At 43.4% G+C, this 15,028-nt stretch overlaps 1 protein-coding gene across 3 annotated transcripts in view; it reads right to left on the bottom strand.

The window, feature by feature from the left end:
- The window catches only part of ANXA9 (annexin A9), a 79,851-nt gene that overhangs the window by 27,219 nt on the left and 37,604 nt on the right, over positions 1–15,028 (bottom strand). For all 3 annotated transcript variants that reach the window (XM_068251639.1, XM_068251640.1, XM_068251638.1), the window contains 3 exons: positions 10,598–10,694; positions 9,081–9,172; positions 6,133–6,246 (listed from right to left, as the gene is read on the bottom strand). In XM_068251639.1, the coding sequence (XP_068107740.1) occupies positions 6,133–6,246; positions 9,081–9,172; positions 10,598–10,694 (303 nt within the window). The remainder of the gene's footprint in view (positions 1–6,132; positions 6,247–9,080; positions 9,173–10,597; positions 10,695–15,028) is intronic.

Raw genomic sequence — 15,028 nt, 5'->3', positions numbered from 1 at the left:
CCAAAATTACGTGCAGGCGCACGCCGTCTCTCCGCGACCTGATTGTCAGGAGCCATTTCCGGGGCACTGAGACTACACGCTCTCATTGCATGGTAACCGGGACATATAGCTGTGGTGGATGTACTGTTTGCCGATTTTTATTCATTGGGAGGGAAGTTGTCCTTCCCAACGGTCATCACTGGCGTCTACAACATTTTGTGAATTGCAATACCCAATTTGTGGTCTACCTTCTATTGTGTCCTTGTGGCGCTTTTTATATAGGTAAGACCGGACGTGATTTTAAATCCAGAATTGGCGAACATATCACTAATATTAAAAGCATTACATCCACCACACCGGTTGCGAGGCACTTTAGATCCGAGCACGGTGGTAATGCCTCAGGTATACGATTTGTCGGCCTTGACCGTATACATACCACTATTAGAGGGGGCAATTTTGACCGTTTATTATTACAAAAAGAGTCTCGGTGGATTTATGAGTTGGAGGCCACTGAATATCCTGGCCTCAATGAAACTGTCGGGTTTGCAGCCTTTCTGCCTAATTGATCTTTTTCGTATTCCCCACCTGCTCTGCTGTTTCCTTCCCTGCCCCCCTCCGTCGGTTTGCTCCTCCGATGCCCCCTGTGTCTGCGGGCTGTGCTCCGAGCTGGTGTCTCCATGTGTCTTCCCCTGTGGCATCTACCGTTATAGCTAGCATATGTTTCTGTTTAGTTTTTTTGTCTTCTTTTGAGTGCGCTGATTTTGCACACTGTTTGGACTGTGGTACTGCGTTTTCGCAAGCCCCTTTGGGTCCAACTTTTATAGTTAATTTGACTTTTTGACAGTGCTTGCTGACTCTGAGCTATTAATATAGATTTATCACGTTTGTTTGTGTATGTTTGTGTTTGCATGGTTTTGTTCCACTTTATTTGCATATACGTTTCGCTGTTACATTTTCTATATATTCATGTGCTGCCCCACAGCCCCTTTTTCTCTGCCCCCACTTTGCCCTCTCACCTGTGTTTGTCATCACCACGCATCAGGCCGACCCATTTTGGCTGGCTTGCTGATTGGGCTATTGTTGGGGGCGAGGCTGAACTGCGTGTCCGTTGCGGACATTGTTTGACGCGAACGTAATTATGCATGCGTGCGCGCACGTGACTCATGACGCGGCCCTATAAGGAGCTTGGGGCGGTACATGTTTCCAGCCACGCCTCCCTTTCGAAAAAGCCGGTAGACCCGGCGAAACATGTCAGGGCTGCCGGCGTGGTGTTAGCACCTGTCTGCCTTGCGGCCCTCCGCTCTTCCACTCTCCACATCCACCCTCTGCTGGCCTGAGGCATCCCCACGATCTCTACCTGGATGGCCATTAGCTTCCTGCCTACATGGGACTCTGCTCTGACCATCATAGCCTGCTACACCAGCACACTGGACTGGATTCCTCTACCAGACTAAAAGTCACTCCCCCAGCCTTGGGCTTCTACACATGGGGTTGAGAGAACAGACAGCCGTCAGGAGCTAACTGGACTCCGCATTGCTGTACCAGGATTGGGTACAGTATGGCTTATGCTTTATGTCACTTCTCTGATTTGTGCTTGCTGAAACCTGCATTCCATCTGTCCATGCTGGCTATGCTGCTTCATTGAACAGTTTGTCTGCAGATGCTATATTGGCTTCCTTGTCTCTACTGGATGTACTGACTTACTGTGCCCTTGCCATCTGTGCCGGCCTACTAAACTGCTATTTTCCCATTGTCTCCATTTTTGATGCACTGTGTTTGCCTAGGCCTATTTTTTACATGACGTTTGGGATCCCTGACCACATTAGGTGGTCCTAGGCAGCGGTGTGTTTGATGGTTTGATTGGTTGTTGAGCGTGGTCTCTTGGCAGTTTATATTGGTGCTTTTTAATATGCCTAATTATAATATTGATAAATTTTGTAATTTTTCACTTTATTTTTCGATTTTTTGTGATCTGTGACATATGCTCCCCAGCCCCCCTCTTTTCCTTTACATTTATGTTCCCTGTCAGTATCTGTCTTTATTAGACCAGTTTCTTAGGTGTTGATGATCATGGAGCTCACACCTTAGTCTAGGAATTCTGTTATTATCTGTGTTATTATCTAGACCAGTTTCCAAGGTGTTGATGATCAAGGAAATCACACCTTAGTCTAGCAATTCTGTACCATCTGTATTATTATTATTATCTAGTTTAGTTCCAGGAGTGTTGAGAATCTAGGAGCTCACACTCAAGCCTAGGCATTGTTGATTATCTGTTATGACCTTCTGATTTCCTGACCATTCTTCTGATCTCTGATTCTGTACCTTTGTCATAATGATACCCTGTTGCCAAACTCTGCTGGTCTTAGGATTCTGCATCTGTATACTGTCTCTGTACTTTATCTGTCCGTGTGTTAACGGCCTGGCCTGTCCGACCTCGAGAACTCTCTCCCCTGTTAAGAGATAGTTCACAGATCTGTCAGTGACACTTCCTCATTGGTGTCACTCATGTTCTGTCCTTCCCACTCTCAGCCTGGCTCCGCCCCTTGGGGAGCCTCAGGCCATTGGAAGGAATCTGTTCACTGGGCAGTACCTCCTACTGCCTTGCACCCACTGTACAGGTGCTCTCCTCAAAGTATTACTGTTGCACCAAACACTCATATATTACTCAGGTGTCCAGAGGTTAGAGATATATCTGATTATCGGTGATACTGCAGATCATCTATAATCGGGTATATATCTGCATTCTCGGTGATACTGCAGATCGCCGGTAATCAGATCCTCTCTGTTACACCGATCGTTACACTCTCTTATCAGCGTCGTGACAGTGGAGGTCACAAAGTGAAAGTGGGCCAGTGCGGCCCACAGGAGCGGCGAAGAGCGGCGGTTTTGGTGGCTACCTGATCCGCTCACCCCACCGGGTCAGGTAGCATAGTTTTTTCATTTTATGAGCCCAACTCGCGCTCTCTTTTAAATGCTTGTGTATGCATGTATAAATTGTAGGTTTGTTCCAGAGTAGAATGCACTATGAGTATATTTTTTCCTAAACTGTCACTGTCACTTACAATAGAATGTAAAATCTGACAGGTTTTAGACTAGTCCATCTTCTAATGGGGGGTTCTCAAGGTTTCTTTAAAAAAGCACATCCTTAACGGCAATTGCTCAATCCAAAATTGCTTTCAAATGAGTAGGGAAGCTGACATTTTTGTATAGATGGTTTGCATTGAGTGTTTTTGTAAGTCAAAGGAAATACTGAGAAACCCCCATGAGAAGATGGGCTGGTCCAACACCTGTTAGATCTGTCAGATTTTTACTGCTTACCAGAGCCGGGACAAGGTCCTCCAGCCCCCAAGGCTGAGACACCAAAGTGCGCCCCCCCATCCCTCCGAATCCAGCCGTCACACACTGATTGCTATTAGACTAAGAGGTATCCCAGGGACCCCAACACCTTAATTTCTAGTTATCTGGCTTGCAGTCTCTGCCATGTACCCCTTTTTCTTATTTCTCTGTTCCAAACACAATAGTGGAATGAAAGCTGAGTGAGTTGTGCGCCCCTTTCTACACTGCGCCATGAGGCTGGAGCCTCTCTCGCCTCTACCTCGGCCCAGCCCTGTAAATGGGGGAGTATTAAATATACATGGGGGAGTATTAAGTATACATGGGGAAGTATTAAGTATAAATGGGGGAATATTTAGTACAAGGGGGAGTATTTAGTATAAATGGGGAAGTATTTATTATAAATGGGGGAGAATTAAGTATAAATGGGGGAGTATTTTGTATAAATGGCTGAGTATTTAGTATAAATGGGGGAGTATTTAGTATAAATGGGGGTGTATTTAGTATAAATGGGGAAGTATTTAGTATAAATAGCTGAGTATTTAGTATAAATGGGGGAGTATTTAGTATACATAGCTGAGTATTTAGTATAAATGGGGAAGTATTTAGTATAAATGGGGGAGTGTTTAGTATAAATAGCTGAGTATTTTGTATAAATGGGGGAGTATTTTGTATAAATGGGGAAGTATTTATTATAAATGGGGGAGAATTAAGTATAAATGGGGGAGTATTTAGTATAAATGGGGGAGTATTTAGTATAAATGGCTGAGTATTTAGTATAAATGGGGGAGTATTTAGTATAAATGGGGGAGTATTTAGTATAAATGGGGGTGTATTTAGTATAAATGGGGAAATATTTAGTATAAATAGCTGAGTATTTAGTATAAATGGGGGAGTATTTAGTATGCATAGCTGAGTATTTAGTATAAATGGGGAAGTATTTAGTATGAATGGGGGAGTATTTAGTATAAATAGCTGAGTATTTTGTATAAATGGGGAAGTATTTATTATAAATGGGGGAGAATTAAGTATAAATGGGGGAGTATTTTGTATAAATGGGGGAGTATTTAGTATAAATGGGGGAGTATTTTGTATAAATGGGGGAGTATTTTGTATAAATGGGGAGTATTTAGTATAAATGGGGGAGTATTTAGTATAAATGGGGGAGTATTTAGTATAAATGGGGGAGTATTTAGTATACATAGCTGAGTATTTAGTATAAATGGGGAAGTATTTAGTATAAATGGGGGAGTATTTAGTATAAATAGCTGAGTATTTTGTATAAATGGGGGAGTATTTTGTATAAATGGGGAAGTATTTATTATAAATGGGGGAGAATTAAGTATAAATGGGGGAGTATTTAGTATAAATGGGGGAGTATTTAGTATAAATGGGGGAGTATTTTGTATAAATGGGGGAGTATTTTGTATAAATGGGGAAGTATTTATTATAAATGGGGGAGTATTTAGTATAAATGGGGGAGTATTTAGTATAAAGGGCTGAGTATTTAGTATAAATGGGGAAGTATTTTGTATAAATGGCTGAGTATTTAGTATAAATGGGGGAGTATTTAGTATAAATAGCTGAATTATTAGTATAAATGGGGGAGTATTTAGTATAAATAGCTGAGTATTTAGTATAAATGGGGAAGTATTTAGTATAAATGGGGAAGTATTAAGTATAAATAGCTGAATATTTCGTATAAATGGGGGAGTATTTAGTATAAATGGGGAAGAATTTAGTATAAATAGCTGATTATTTTGTATAAATGGGGGAGTATTAAGTATAAATGGGGGAGTGTTTTGTATAAATGGAGGAGTATTAAGTATAAATGGGGGAGTATTAAGTATAAATGGGGAAGTATTAAGTATAAATGGGGGAGTATTAAGTATAAATGGGGGAGTATTTAGTATAAATGGGGGAGTATTTAGTATAAATGGGGGAGTATTTAGTATAAATGGGGAGTATTAAGTATAAATGGGGAGTATTAAGTATAAATAGCTGAATATTTCGTATAAATGGGGGAGTATTTAGTATAAATGGGGAAGAATTTAGTATAAATAGCTGATTATTTTGTATAAATGGGGGAGTATTAAGTATTAATGGGGGAGTGTTTTGTATAAATGGAGGAGTATTAAGTATAAATGGGGGGTATTAAGTATAAATGGGGAAGTATTAAGTATAAATGGGGGAGTATTAAGTATAAATGGGGGAGTATTTAGTATAAATGGGGGAGTATTTAGTATAAATGGCGGAGTATTTAGTATAAATGGGGAGTATTAAGTATAAATGGGGGAGTATTTAGTATAAATGGGGGAGTATTAACTATAAATGGGCAGAGCAAGGACAAGGTGCTCCAGCCCCTAAGGCTGAGACACCAAAGTGCGCCCTCCCTATCCCTCCAGCCATCAAACACTGATTGCTTTTAGACTAAGAGGCGCCCCAGGGCCCCCAACAGCTTAATCTCTAGTTACACAATAGTGGAATGAAAGCTGAGTGAATTGTGTGCCCCCTCCTACACTGCGCCCTGAGGCTGGAGCCTCTCTCTACCTCGGCCCGGCCCTGCTGCTTACTGTAGGCAACAGCAACATAGGAGCAAATAATTTATAGGGCATTTTACTCTGGGAGAAATGTACTTCTTGTGTTGGAAAGGAGCAAACTTTCCCTTACAGTTAGGTAACATATAGGCTGCGGAGGTAAAAGGATAAAGGCAATCAGTCACACAGCAAATCACAGTTTTCATGTAAATTTTGCATGCTCAACTTTTGACTGCATATGAAAATAGATTATAAGTTGCAGGTTCTGTAAAGACCATCTCACCTTCATGGCTAATCTCAGTTCTTCAGCATCATATGCAGCCGGAGTCTTCAGCAAACCAGTGATTACTCGCTCCAGATCTCCTGAAAGTGCTTTCTTAACATTGTCTATAAGGTCCTGCCAAGGCAGAAATATACGGTGTTATACCAAACATAATAGAGAGACAGACAAACTCAGTGGTTAAATGGCTAAGGCCTTGTTTCCATCTGCATACTACAGAATGTGATCTGCAGGGACATCAGAAAGTGCATAAATTACACTTGATGCTTCCATTTATGCATTGTGATGCATGTGATGCACCGAGGGGTCGCAATGCATAGTTGCATGCATTTTAATGCATTTGCTATGCAATGCCATTCTTTATGATAAACAGAATCGCAACCACATCTGGGAAAAATCTTTAAGCAGTCATGGCAGTCACCTGCATTTCTCGCAGCGTTAAGATGGAAAAGATTGGATCTATAGTCCTAATAATAAATGGGACTTTCCTGGAATTCCAATATCTTATTTTGTATCTAAAATTAAAAAGTGTGGATAAGGGCTGGGACCCGCTAGGGCGTTTTTGGCAGTGTTTTTGAATTGCCGACAGTTGCCGACGTTTAAAAAAAAAACGCTTTGACAATGTAGCTACTGTAAATGGTGGGGAACACATGAATGTTATTGCAATTAAAGGTAAGCTCAATTGCAGAACATACTGCATTTTGAGCGTGGTTGAGTTGAATGCTATGTGTATAGAAGCACTGTAAAGTCGGTTTGAAAAGCAATTTTGCAGAAACTTGGGGGGCGAACATTTGGAGTTTTAAATAAAGTTAATTATACTTACTAAGTAAGTAATGCGCATTACTAACTGTAATGCGTATTAGTAATGCACCTTACTGTAGCAATGCTTGTTCTACTCGAGTACCGTGGGTTGCACTACTAATAGGGTAATTCACAGTACACGCTGTAGGTAGTAACGGAAATATTGCTGTGCACAGCACTATTATAGCAGTTTCGTGCATCAAAGTTCAGTAGTATAAGCTGTGTATGTATAGGAGCTGAATTTTTTTTTAAAAAATATCATCATTCACCTGAGACAGTTAGGGCTGGAACCCACTAGGAATCACTGCAGCGCTTTTAAATTGCGCCAGCACTGTGTGCAGCTATTCCTAGGGTGATTGTGATCGGGTTTGACTCTGTTTTGAAGCGCTGTACAGTAAACCGTACAACCCTTCTGATTAGTGTTTTTTTTTTTTAATAAACTTTATTATATGTACCAGGTGTCCCAATGTCGAGCTTCCATCCGTAGCCCTTCTGTGAGTGGTTCTAAAGAAGCACCTATGACCTCTTCCTTCAGGAGGCAGGGCTACAGACTGAAGCCAGACATCGGGACACCTGGTAAGTATAATAATGTTTATTTAGAAAAAAAATCACACTAATCACAAGCGTTGTACAGTTTACTGTAGAGCGCTTCAAAATAGTGTGAAACCCAATCGCAATCACCCTAGGAATTGCTGCACACAGTGCTGGCGCAATTTAAAAGTGCTGCAGTGATACCTAGTGGGTTCCAGCCCTAACTGTCTCAGGTGAATGATGATATTTTTTTTTTATTCTATTCAGCTCTTATGCATACACAGCTTATATTACTGAACTTTGATGCACGAAACTGCTATAATAGTGCTGTGCACAGCAATATTTTTATTACTACCTGCAGCGTGTACCGTGAGTTACCCTATTAGTGCAACCCAGGGTACTCGAGTAGAACAAGCATTGCTACAGTAACGTGCATTACTAACAAGCGTCACCATTAGCAATGCGCATTATTCCTAGGGTGATTGTGATCGGGTTTCACTCTGTTTTGAAGCGCTGTACAGTAAACTGTACAACGCTTCTGATTAGTGTTTTTTTTTTATAAACTTTATTATACTTACCAGGTGTCCCAATGTCGAGCTTCCATCCGTAGCCCTTCTCTGAGTGGTTCTAAAGAAGCACCTATGACCTCTTCCTTCAGGAGGCAGGGCTACAGACTGAAGCCAGACATCGGGACACCTGGTAAGTATAATAATGTTTATTTAAAAAAAAATAACACTAATCAGAAGCGTTGCTACAGTAACGTGCATTACTAACAAGCGTCACCATTAGCAATGCACATTACCGTAGCAACATTCTTCCTGATTGATTACCGCAGGTCGCGGTAATAGCGTAACTCGCGGTATACTGCTGCCAGCAGTGACGGTAACATTGCTGTGTGCTGCAGCAAGATTACTGCTGGTTAGTGCATCAGGTCTGGTGTCTCCTATGTCAAAGGTGGTATCTTTAGACTTTAACCAGCACACTATCCAGCCACTCTGGCTACCTGCTTACACTGATAACGTTAGACATAGCGGAGATATCTCCATAGATATTGGTGTCAGTGGGCCATATGCAATTCACTTTTTCACCTGAGTTTCCTAGGTGGTATTTTTAAACTTGTCAATAAAATGCCTTTTAAGCCACCAGAAATCAAGGAAATACTCAAAATAATTTTGATAGTACTATTTTACCTACTTTTTAGTACTTTTCTAATTGAAAAGTGCTGAAAAGTTATTTTAAATCGAAGATGAAAAAATATCTCCTGGTAGAAAAGTCAGGTGAAAAATTGAATTGCATATGGGCCAGTGTGTCATAAGTAAGTGCTGGTCTGACTCTGAGCAGTTAAAATGGGTGCAGGCGGAGTCCTGTTTGGAGCTGTAGTTTGTACAGTGGGCAGTAAACACGCTGCCTAAAAACAATAATTAATGGGTGCCTTAATTAACATAGCGGTCTATACACACCCTATTTACCAGAGAGCTACAAACGCCCACATTACCTGCTTCGGAGTGAGGCTGCTTAAAATACAGCTTTGCATAGGTTCATTTTTTTTTTTGTATAACAGCTGAGGGGTTATTTTAAGCTATGTAAAATTATAATTAGAAAAATATCAGTGGTCATACCTGCTGCATTTCTTCTTTGTACAGTCGGACCACTTCTTGTCTCTGCTCATTGTCAAGATTGGTGACTGTATCAATGACTGTTTGCACATTACCTGTCACAGTACAGAGGAAATAGGTACAAAAGTCTATCAATATCTGCATAATATACATATATCACAAATCATGATTATGCTGGGTATCCATTCACTGTTCTATTCAATATTTTACCTTGGCACATTATAAAAGGAAATCTAAACAGAGAAAAGTATAGATTCTGCCATTGCTGACCCCAATTTGAAATAGTTGCTTGCCTGGCATTTGGGATTCTCAGTTGGAATGGTCAAGGAGGTGCAAATAATTACAAGATGATGCAGGATTTTGTAAATTCTGTATGTACATTTTGAAAATGGACCAATCAAATCCAACCAAAGTTTAATTTAATTGGTCCATTTTCAAGTTGTATACTTACAGGAATGATTTGTTTCTGAGTGACCATCCTACTCCTCACAGGCCTGGAAAAGGTATTCAAATCAGCTTATCTGGAACAAATATGCAAGTAAATTGGATCAAGTATGCAAATCAGCAGAACTCAAACAAGTATACAGATCAGCTGACCTAGGACAAGTATGCTAATCAGCTTACTGAGAACAAATATGCAAATAGGCTGACATGGAACAAGTTTGCAAATCAGCTGACCTGTAACAAGTATGCAGATCAGCTGACCTGGGACAAGTATGCAAATCAGCTGACCTAGAACAAATATGCAAACAGGCAGACATGGAACAAGTGTGCAAATCACCTGACCTGGAATAAGTATGCAGATAAGCTGATCTGGGACAAGTACCGTATTCAAATCAGCCGATCTGGGACAAGTAAGCAAATAAGCTGACCTGGAACAAGTATGCAGATCAGTTGGCCTAGAACAAGTGTACAGATTATCTTTGACTGTACTGGCTGCATGCTTGTCCAGCTGTGTGGCTCAACCTCCAGGAGCCCCCCCCCCCCCCCCCCCCCCCACAAAAAAAAAATCAGCATTACAACTGGAATTTCTTGATAAGAAATAAAGATGACAGCCTCCATATTTCTTATGTCCATCTTTAGATCACTTTGCTGAACTCCTTGAATTCTTATCATTTTAAAGGAAAGCTGAGGAAATGCAGTAATATGGAGACCTCCAATGCTGACCCCCATTTTAAATGTTGCCCTCCTGGCTGTCATGCTGGCCTATTGGCTTCTAGACATTCCGACCCTTTCACCAATGCTTTGAAAAGCAGAGAGAACTGACAGGCTTCACATACAAGTTTCCATTGATTGAGACTGCCACACTAAAATAGGTTTCCAGGCACTAACAAAAGACCATGTGCAGAACGGATGTTGGTTGCCGAACCCCTCAGCCCTTCTAATTCACATCAGTGTCAGTGATGCCTGGAGAGTGCAGTTACCCACCATCATTCAACCAGTATTGCGTAACATGGATCATCATCAATGGGCATCATAAACACATAGCAGAATAATATCAACATTATACATGGAGCTACCTTTGTTTGTCAGAGTGTCATGGAGCCGCTCAACATCCGCATCGGGTTCAAAATTCCTGAGTGGCTTGATTGTGCCCAGAGTTCCCCAAAGGCCTGTCTGGAAGAATATCCGGAAATGTTTAGGCTAGCTTGCAATTCATGTCAGTTTGTGTTATGTATCATCATACTGATTTTATAGGGTACCTGAAATGAAATGTGACATGGGGTGTACTCACTAATGTTTGCTGTGTGTGGACAGTGAATATAAACTTTCAGGGCCATACACTGTTTGTGCAGTGTGAGTTATACCTACAATATACTGTAAGTAGAACTTCCATTACTTGCTTACTTGGTCAGTGTTATGCTGGCGCAGGTTATATCTACAACATGTACATTGTATGTATAACGCAAGTTATGCTGCTACGCTCCTAAAGTTTATGTGCAATGTCATAAAATAAATAAACAGTCCCAATACTACTTAATACTAGGCCTTTATTTTCTCCTCACTGTAAAGGTTAAAGTGTACTCAAGGCGACATATGACATGATGAGGTAAACATATGTATGTACAGTACAAATTATATAAATAACCAGGCAGTTTTTATTTTGCTACCTTAAAGTGTTAGTTTTCAGGCATGCAAGTGACAGCTTCTGTCTTGTCAGTACCTTGTCAGGAATATAGTAAACCTCACTGATAAGCAAATTACAGCCATAAATGTGTTGCTGTAAAAATACAACTTCTGAGGGCAGGGAGAGAAAGTCAATAGTTGATGTATTTTAATTCTGTGAAACTTAATAGACTGCCATTGAAAAGAGACAATAAAACATTCAATCTACTTTGTAAATATTTAAATATAAAATAAAACCATGGGATATCTAAAGAAGTCATTTTTAGGAGTAGTAGAATAAATACAATTGTTTATCTTATCAGTTTATTTAAACCTCGGGTTCTCTTTAAAGCACATCTAAACGGAGAGTAGGCTGAGGGCCCGTTCTCACTTGAGCGGGAATCACGCGATTCCTGCTCAAGGCAAACTGCCAGCGGTTTTGTAAAAATCGATACAGCATGTAACACACGGCAGTGTTCTCACTGCCGCGTTTGCGGTTAGCGTTAACCGCAAACGTGTTACATGCAGCGGTTTGCCGGCGATTCACGATTAGCGTTTAGCGATCGCGATTAGCATACATAGCACGCTAATCGCGATCGCTCCAAAACCGCCACAGTGTCCAGTGATTTTTCCGCGTTTATCGCAGGAAAATCACTCCCGCAAGTTTTTTAGTTCCCATACAGATGCATACTGAACTACTGAACCTTTGAACTGTTTCCTGCACTATATGTTTTTTTTTTTCAGCCACTGGGAGATTTACTACCCAGGGGCGTAGCAATAGGGGGTGCAGAGGTAGCGACCGCATCGGGGCCCTCCCTCAACCACAGTATTAGCTCTCTATTGGTGCTGTGCTCATAATAATCACTTCTATAGATACTTCGAATAGTGGTAATCATTAACAAAGTGCTCCCCATTCCCTTCTTGCAGCTCTGACACTGTGGTTGCCATTGGCAAGTTTTGGTGCGCCCCATATAAATTGTTATGTATAGAGCGCTTGGGGGCCCCATGTGAAACTTGCACCAAGGCCCATAGCTCCTTAGCTACGCCACTGTTACTACCCTAATTAGTTATCAGTGAGGGTAACACTGTAGTTTGAAGAGAAAGGATCATTTACAGCCCGGGATTCTTAAACCTTACAATGAAAAAAATAAATAAAAAGGAACATAGTATCGTTCTATTTAGAATTGCGATATAACATACATATGTGTATCTTATCATGTCAGGACGGGCAGGACGGCGGCGTAGTGGTTTGCGCTCTCGCCTTGCAGCGCTGGGTACCCGGTTCGTATCCCAGCCAGGTCAACATCTGCAAGGAGTTTGTATGTTCTCCCCGTGCCCACGTGGGTTTCCTCTGGGCACTCCGGTTTCCTCCCACATCCCAAAAACATACAGATAACTTTAATGGCTTCCCCCTAAATCGGCCCTAGACTATGATATATGCACTACACAATACATACATAGACATAGGACTATGGTAGGGATTAGAGTGTGAGCCCCTCAGAGGGACAGTTAGTGACAAGACTATATACTCTGTACAGCACTGCGTAATATGTCGGCGCTATATAAATACTTAAATAACTAAATAAATGTCACACATCACTTCAGGTATTCCTTAAAAATAATCTGTAACAACAAAGTGCCCCTGGGAGGGTACTTACCTTGGGAGGGAGAAGCCTCTGGATCCTAATGAGGCTTCCCCTGTGTAGACCCGACCCAGGGCTGGCTCTAGATACTCACAGGCGCAGTAGTTCCTGAAGCATGCTGCAATATTTACCTCAGCGGTCCAGCGCAGACGCAGTGCCATCTTCCCCCTCAGACTCCGACAGAAATAGCTGAGCCTGTCGGATCCACTCTACTGCATAGGTGTCTCACGTCTGCGCAGCAGAGCGGACCCGATCGGGCATGGCTATTTCCACTGGAGGCAGGGGAGGACTGGGACCTTTTGGCCTGGGGGGACAACACAAACTAGAGGCCCGTTTCACGGCATCCCCAGCCCAAAGCCATATCTTTCTTGTGTGCAAATCTTCAAATTGTGATGACTAACAGCCCCAGCCACACACACACACACACACACACACACACTATGTACCTGATGCCTAACCCCATTTCTCTGCACAATCTACCTGTCTGTGTCTGATGCCTAACCTTAAAGGAGTTATCAGGCTTTTTTTTTTTTTTATGAAAATAAGTGCTACTTACCCAGGGCTCGTCCAGCCCCAAGGTCCCAGCATGTCCCTTGCCGCAGCTCTGCAGTCAGCTGTTCGCTGCCGCTGCCTCCCAGCCCCCGGCGATGACGTCAGGCCGACTGCGCCTGTGCGAGCGGCGCTGTCAATCACCGCCACATGGACCAGAGCGTACTGTGCAGACGCAGAACTACTGCGCCTGCGCTGTACACTCCGGTCCACGTGGCGGTGATTGACAGTGCTGCTCGCACAGGCGCAGTACAGGCCGACATCCAGATCAGACTGGTGCCATCGCCGGGGACTGGGAGCCAGCGGCAGCGAATGGCTGACTGCAGAACTGCGGCGAGGGACATGCTGGGAGCGTGGGGCTGGAGGAAGCCCCGGGTAAGTAGCACTTATTTCATTAAAAATGCCTGATAACTCCTTTAAACAACCCCCCACACACACACACTAACCCCACTCCTGCCCACCCACCATACAAACTACTTGTCTGACACCTACCCCCCCCCCCCTCCAACTACCTGTTTGACAGTGCCTAACTGCCTGCCTCCCCCCTCCCCTGCAGCCAATCACACTACAAGAAGAAAAAACGTTCCCCCTCAGGCCAGGGTCAGAATGGGGATGATTATCACACACAAAAAAACTCAGAGGGCACTGGCCTGGGCAGAGAATTGAATTTGACAGCAGTAGCAGGCAGGCAGCAAAGTGTGAGTAACTCAGTGACAAGAAGGAAGAAGAAGTACAGAAACAAAATTTATATAAACCACCTTCTCCTCTGGCAACCTGGACCCGACCGCCTCTATCCTCCTGTCTCCTCAGTCCTACACCTCCTCCTCCTCCACAGCAGCAAGCAGCTATAGGTGGCATTTCCGACTCCCAGCCCCCAGAGTGTCCGACTCCTCCAGCCAGGACAGCCAGCCAGCCACTCGTAGCCGCAGCTCCAGCCCCCCCAGCACAGAAAGCTGAAGAGTGAGACAGCTCACTCCGACGACACCTCAGGCACAACAGCACAGGGGAGGACTGTGTCCGACTCCTCCAGCCAGCCACTCGTAGCCACAGCTCCAGGCCCCCAGCCCCCCCAGCACAGAAAGCTGAAGAGTGAGACAGCTCACTCTGATGACACCGCAGGCACAGCAGCACGTTGCGGGCGGCAATGGCTCCAGGCGGGGGGCAGAGTCAAGCAGGGTCAACCCACCTGGCCGGAGAAGACCTAAGCTATTTGTGTCCTTGTGCCGCTCACATCCACCGCAGGCGCAGCCACGCACAAGGGCACACCACGGCCGGCCGCCTCAGCCCCTTCTTTGATTGGATACTTCAACTTTGCGATCCCCACTGCGAACCTGTCACCTGTGGTATGTCTGCGGCCGCTGCGTATAGCAGCGGCCGGCCCTAATTACTTAAGATTCGGGCGGCCCGGGGGGCGATTGCCCCCCGTCCCCCTGGGCCAGTCCTCCCCTGACTGGAGGCCAAGGGGGAAGATGGTACTGCGCCTGCGCTGGATCGGAAAGGCAGATATTGCCGTCTAGGGGTCCCAGCTCTGGATCCATGCTGCACAGAAGGAAGTGGAAGCCTCATTATGATCCAGAAGCTTCCCTCTCCCGAGGTAAGTAACCCCCGGGGGAATTTTTTTTTATTACAGATTCTCTTAAAATAACCCTGTAG

The sequence above is a fragment of the Hyperolius riggenbachi genome, chromosome 9, assembly GCF_040937935.1.
Source record: "Hyperolius riggenbachi isolate aHypRig1 chromosome 9, aHypRig1.pri, whole genome shotgun sequence".
In the NCBI taxonomy this organism is placed as follows: Eukaryota; Metazoa; Chordata; class Amphibia; order Anura; family Hyperoliidae; genus Hyperolius; species Hyperolius riggenbachi.
This window is presented reverse-complemented; position numbering and strand designations above follow the sequence as displayed.